This window comes from Simochromis diagramma, unplaced genomic scaffold, assembly GCF_900408965.1.
Source record: "Simochromis diagramma unplaced genomic scaffold, fSimDia1.1 OVJJ01000205.1, whole genome shotgun sequence".
NCBI classification, from domain to species: Eukaryota; Metazoa; Chordata; class Actinopteri; order Cichliformes; family Cichlidae; genus Simochromis; species Simochromis diagramma.
Genome location: NW_024386782.1, coordinates 711,974 through 718,469, shown reverse-complemented (window position 1 = coordinate 718,469; position 6,496 = coordinate 711,974). Strand labels below are relative to the sequence as shown.

The 6,496-nt window shown below is 41.3% G+C and overlaps 1 protein-coding gene across 1 annotated transcript; it reads left to right on the top strand.

The window, feature by feature from the left end:
* Positions 1-617: 617 nt before the first annotated feature.
* LOC120723278 (gastrula zinc finger protein 5-1-like) lies at positions 618-4,595 on the top strand. The gene is made up of 2 exons (XM_040014642.1): positions 618-1,004; positions 3,539-4,595. Exons 1-2 carry the CDS (start codon positions 734-736, stop codon positions 4,480-4,482), a joined length of 1,215 nt encoding a protein of 404 aa, XP_039870576.1. The 5' UTR covers positions 618-733; the 3' UTR covers positions 4,483-4,595.
* The last annotated feature ends 1,901 nt before the right edge of the window (positions 4,596-6,496 follow it).

The following is a 6,496-nucleotide window of genomic DNA, read 5'->3' as shown; positions in this document are numbered from 1 at the left end:
GGGTAATTAACACCCCCCCCCAAAAACAAAACAACAAAAAAAAAAACATTGGCTGCCCTCTGCCTCTCTTCACAGGGGGACCCCTTGAATCCCACTCACTACCTGTTTGACCCACTGCCCTCTGGTCGACACCTCCAGACACAAACAGCTTCTTCCCGGGGCTATTCGGACTGCAAACAAACACTGTTTCTCACACACCCCACCCCTGCCCACCAACCTCACCACCTGAGCCATAATGATTATAAATCCCTCATAATAAACGGAGCAGTGTTCTCTAATGTGTCTTTTATATATACATACATATATATATATATATATCTATATACATATATCACCTCTATTACTATATATATAGAGATAGAGATAGATGTGTTGTGTGTTATATATATATAATATTAGTATAGTATATACCACACACATATACATATATACACATATACATATACAGTATATATATATACATACACATATACACACATCCACATATATATACATATATATACATATATATATATAAGACACATTAGAGAACACTGCTCCGTTTATTATGAGAGATTTATAATCATTATTATGTTTATTAGAAGTTTTACAGCCGTCGGTTTTACATCATATCCGCCTTTTCATTTTCCCGGAAGGGAACCAAAATAACAGCAGGGGAGTTGGATCTCACCACATGCATCAGCTGGTAGTTCAGCTTATATCTATAGCTGAGGTTTAATCTTCGGGTCATAGGATGTCTTTTCCCTCGTCGTTTCCTGCGCAGGTCGCAGCCATCATGGACGTCTTGGCGAAGGCGGCGGTGGCAGAAATCACGAAGCTGGTGGAAGACGGGAGTCTGGTCCTGCGCCTGGAGCTGAGTCGGAGGGAAGATGAGAATCAGGAGCTCCGAGCAAGTTTGAAGCTGATAGAGGCTGAGCTCAAGAAAGCTCAAGAAGCTGCCGCAAGCACAGCTACAGAAGCCAAACATACGCAGACTACAGCCGAGGAACTGGTGCTCCGAACGGGTAAGAAACGGCAACATCTGGAACCGACCAAACGAACCTTACTCAAAAAATCTCAAATTTTAACTTCCTTTGCTTATAAAAAGGTTTACTGCACATTAGAACATAAATGATCATCCCTGTCATGTTGTGATGGTTCAAGTTTAGGTTCGGCTGAAGTATGAATCATTAGTAAGTGAAATGTATTCATAAAGCACACTGAAACGTTGCTTTGATTAATGGAGGACCACAAGAGCCACACGCATCAAAACAAAGAATTCTGTGCTTAAATAATGAATTCTGCATTTGTAAATTCATTTTTGAAATACTTGTATTTGTTCAAACATTATTAAATAATACATTACTTCAGTAATTTATTTTAAATAAAAACACTATTTTAAAATCTAGTTTTCAAAATTAATTATTAATCCATCAATAAATACTTCAAACTAAAAATGAATTTCACAAAAAAAAAGAATTAAACTCTCAGAAAAAAAACCTCATTTCAAAAACTATTTTCGAATTCCAAATTAAAAAACTAATTTTCAAAATCTTTTTTATAAACTCAATATGAAAAAATAGAAATAAGTAAATGGTTTCAAAAATCCACGATTTACTTCTGACATTTAAAATGGTGATTCCACTCCTCATTTGAAAATCCATTTCAAATGGAAAGAGTAAAGGGAAGTTAAAGTCCAGACTTAAAAGCACAGATGGAGGATGCCCTGCTTATGTCAAGCAGTAACAGTCTAAGGAGCTACTGGACTTTTTCTTTTGCGCCTGTCCTGTTTGGTTCTTTTGAGATCAGAATTATTGTCTAAAGGCCAAGAAAGCTGTCCAAAGGATTTACTTTACCAAATGGACCATCCCGGCCCTGCCGTATTGGTCTATTTGATTCACTTTGTTTTTAGTCTTTATTTTATTTTATTTTCACTTGCTACACATGGGACAGACGTCACTGGGGAAATGAAAGGGGAGAAAGAGAGGTAGGGAAAGAAAAACAGTGGGGAAGAGAAACTGTGATAAAGGGCAAAAAACAAAAACCAACAAAACAAACAGACAAAAAATACATATATCAATGACCTGGATCACCTGTTGAGAAAGAAAAATAGAGAAAACAAGCAAAAAAAGAGAGCAATAGAATAAACAACATCACGATGATCTATGTGAATATAACAGTAAATACTAAATATTAAACATTATTGTGCAGCACGTAGGATCGACAGCACACAGTGTGCTTTGAGGTAGGAGCCAAAAAGGGTGTAGTTTGTGTGTGAGCACCCGTGTGTACACCTGTGAGCATGAACGCGCTTGTATTTAAAAGGTCCCTTTTAAAGGTCCCTGCTAGAGGGTGTGAGGGGCCATAGCCTTGTCCTCCAGGGCATGAAGCAGGTATGGAGGAGATTCAGGCTCCAGACATCCAGAGGCCCTCAGAGCACAAGAGACTAAGGAAGACCAACAGAGGGGCAGCCGTGCCACTCTCCCGGAAAGAGCTGAGGAGAGCCCCAGATGAGGGGTCACTCAGCAGCCGCGGAGCAGAAGCCAGGGGGGGTTGCAGTGACGTGCCCGTGAGCTCCGCCGGCAGCCAGCTGTGCCTGAGTGACCGAGCCCCAAGCCCAGAGGCCGAGCGAGCCCCAGGCTCCAGGCCCCGACAAGCAGCCACCAGGAGTGAGCCGGTGCGTACCTGGACGCCCATCCCCGGACACAAAGAACCACCAATGCAGCAGCAGGGAGGCCCCACATTCCATTTCTTTTTGTTTCGTTTAGACCTTTCACCCCTCATCCAAGGGGCTTCTTCACTTCCTCATGACATGAGCCAAGGTCATTACCTCCAGATGTTTTAGGTGAAACCACGTTGAGACCTTGCCTAACCCTATCATCTGACCCACTGAGGTCATCTGATGTGAGGTTAAGGCTCAAGATTTTATTAGAATAGAATAGAATAGAATAGAATAAATCTTTATTATCCCACCGATGGGAAATTTCGATGTTACAGACCTCTTACAGCAAGGGAAAATAAAATATAAAAGGAAGACACAGGGTGGTCCTATAAACATAAACAACCGAAATTTGTATGTACAGGTATAGGTTATAGGTGACTGAATCCTTTACCAACAATTAATTTTAGTCTTTGTAGTTCATTTATAAAGATAGTTAAATATAAATTTCTGTACACTGTCTTTCTAACTGCTGGGATAGTTTTTTATTATGTCTTGGTCCAATTCGATGAATCAAAGAAATTCATTTTCTTTGACATTCATTTCATTTTCAGATTAAACTGACTGAATCTTTTTTAGCAATATATCAGTCAGATAAAACTCAAGAACTTATGAAGATAAAAACAGTTTATTGCAGTATATCAGTGACTTTCTAAACTTTGTAAAACCTGAGTTTATCAGGAAGCATCCTTTTCTGACTGACGTGTCTAACCGTTTCCAGTAAACAGCAGCACTAAAACACTTCTACTGGTGAAACTGGTTAGATGCTCTGTTGACTTGCATTTGTTGGTTGAGAATTGAAATCGAGTGTTAACACGGTTGTCATTCTTTTGAATGCAGACAAAAAGGAAGCTCAGGACATGGTTGCAGTGTCTCTTCAACCAAAAACTGCCCAAAATGTGACAGAAGAGAGCCAGAACATCTGGCCAGTGGTGAAGCACGAGCCAGAGGATGAACCTGCTAACATCGAAACAGAAGACAACACGGCGAGAACAGGTGTTTGCTTCAAGGCAGAGCAGGACGACTTGATGTGGCCTGCTTGTAGCATGTTTGAGAGTAACCCTGTGGCGTTGCAGCAGCACATGCAGATCCTCCCCTCTGACGCTGATCAGTATTCTCCTCAGAGCAACACAGAAAGTTCCTATAATTCTTTACTGTCTACCACAGAGGAAACTGCAGGCGCGCCAGTGAGAGCGGAGGTAGAGACGCACCCCGCGTGTATGGGAGGCATCGCTTTAGAGTCTGTTCATACTAAAGAGTTCAGATGTATTTCACCCCCTGCAGGCAGTCAGGGTGACTGCTTGCGAGCTGAGCCGTTACTCCCTCTGCCTCACGTGGAAACAGCCGCAGCAATCTCAGCAAGTTCAAATGCTGACGCTCCTAATCAGAGCAGAGATGTCTTTAAAGCCAAAAGGGTGATGAAGGTGTGCAGACCTAATCAGAAAGTCTACGTCTGCTCTTTGTGCAACAAGAGTTTCTCGTGCCTGTTTCAATTGGAGAAACACGTAGCCACCCACCAACCCTCCAAACGCTTCAGGTGCCTCGAGTGTGGGAAATCTTTCACCCAGAAGACCCGGCTGAGGACGCACCAAAGCGTGCACACCGGGGAGAGGCCGTTTAGTTGCAAAATCTGCGGTAAGATGTTTTCGAGGCAGGACAACTGCCTCAGACACGAGCGGTTCCACAGCGGGCTGGAGCCGTACAGCTGCAGGCAGTGCGGTAAAAGCTTCACGGCGCTTGGTAACCTCAAAATACATGAAGAGATCCACCTGCAAGGAAGATAGCGATCAGATACTGCAGCTCTCAGAGATGGACTGCGGTAGTTTGAACATTTGCATGAACCTTTTATTTTACAAGTGTGCTTTGACAGTTTTATTGGAGTGAATGAACAGAAACATAAAAAGCCCTCTGATTTGCATTACAGGGGGGCAGATGCATGAGAGTCATTACGTTTATCGTTTGCTTTGTCTTGCTTTTCCATTGGACGCACACCTCTTTGTGAGATATTACACATAAAACTAATATAATTTGACATTTTGTCCCATTAATGTGACAAATTTCATCTCCTTGGAAATCTAAACATAAAAAACATTGTAACTATTATTTTTGAAAAAAGTTTCTATGTCTTTTTTTCCTAATGGCATGATCACAATTAACCTAAAAAAGGAAGCACTGCTCTGGAGATTATTTACTTTTAAGGGAATATTATTGTGTTTTTGAAAAAAAAAAAAACATAGTAGTGGGTAATATGTATTGATGGGTAACAGATTGATTTGTAAATAACTGGACATGAATAATTTGAGTTTATTATCTAATGTTTCTGACTAAGCAGCTCATTCTCTTTTTCACGACCATATGTGATGTAGATGTGAAATGTAAAAGTGAGGTCAGAGGTATAATTAGATATTTAGAATCCCCTACAGCAGTAACAATTCCTAAATGTTGCAAAAAACAAAGGCAGCAGACTTTTAATCAGTTTTAAAGATTAAAGACATTTTATGAAAGTTTGACCTTATTTGACCACAACCACCACAACCTACACAGACAGAAAAAATTAAATAAAACAGAAACTAAAAAATAACCACTAACTGATAAATAAAGGCATTCTGGTGTTGATGCAAGAGTTAACAGTTTAACTTCCATAAATGTCAACTATTGATTGATTCTCATGCTGCGAGTAGGAACTACTAGAGAGGTGGGGAAGATTTTCTTTTTCTGTGTTCTCATATAAATATTAGATGGCCTTTAAATGCAGTCTGAGTAGCAAACGATTCTCTCAGGCATTGAAACTGCAAGAGCGTGGTGACGTGTGAAGGGCTCAGAGGAATATATTTGGTCTTTGTTTTCAGTTTCCCCAAACATACCACCAGCAGACTGTGTAGTGTAGATGTTCCTGTCGTGTCAGGGGCTTCCTGGAGGGTGCCTGCACTCATTTCTCTGAGAACGGCTTCTGTGGTTAACTCCAACAACTTATATGAACCAGCACTCTTTAGATGGCACATTGAACTGAAAAGATTTTCCATTAAATTATGTTAAGCTTTTCTTTAACCTGGTGGCTGGGAAAAAGGGTCTCTTAAATAAAACCAACAGGAAATGGAAGAGACCAACTTTCCATTGTGACTCTTTTATGTTGTTATATATGCTATATATGCTTGCGTGCATACAAATGTCCTCTGTGACACATTAGTAAGAATGGAGACCGTGGCTCAGGGGGTTGGGAAGCACATCTGTAACCAGAAGGTCGCCGGTTCGATCCCTGGGCTCTCTGTCCTGGTCGTTGTGTCCTTGGGCAAGAGACTTTACCCTACCGCCTACTGGTGTTGGCCAGAGGGTCCGAGGGTCCATATCTCCGATGACGAGATATGGCAGCCTCGCTTCTGTCAGTCTGCCCCAGGGCAGCTGTGGCTACAACCGTAGCATGCCTCCACCAGTGTGTGAATGTGAGAGTGAATGAATAGTGGCATTGTAAAGCGCTTTGGGTGCCTTGAAAAGCGCTATATAAATCCAATCCATTATTATTATTAAGAAATGGTCTGTTTATTGATGTTAACCGTGATGCTGATTATGCTCCCACGTGGATGCGCATATGGACAGCTGTGGTCACCGGGGTGTGTCGTTGTTTTATACTACTTTTAAGTCCACGTGCAGGGAGGACATTGCACTGTAGTTGCAGGGCACATGGATGCCTGATGATACCCTGCAGGTCCCTTTCAAATTCACAGATGTGGAAACATTTTTTTTTCCATAAGCCATTTGTGTGTTACTGTTTAATAGACATTTCTGTGTTTGGGACATTTT

Bases quoted from the DNA above. Each gene is read 5' to 3' on its own strand.
- LOC120723278 (XM_040014642.1), top strand. From the start codon at position 734: ATGTCTTTTCCCTCGTCGTTTCCTGCGCAGGTCGCAGCCATCATGGAC. The intron at 1,005-3,538 runs GTAAGAAACGGC...TTTTGAATGCAG, and splicing joins GGAACTGGTGCTCCGAACGG to ACAAAAAGGAAGCTCAGGAC.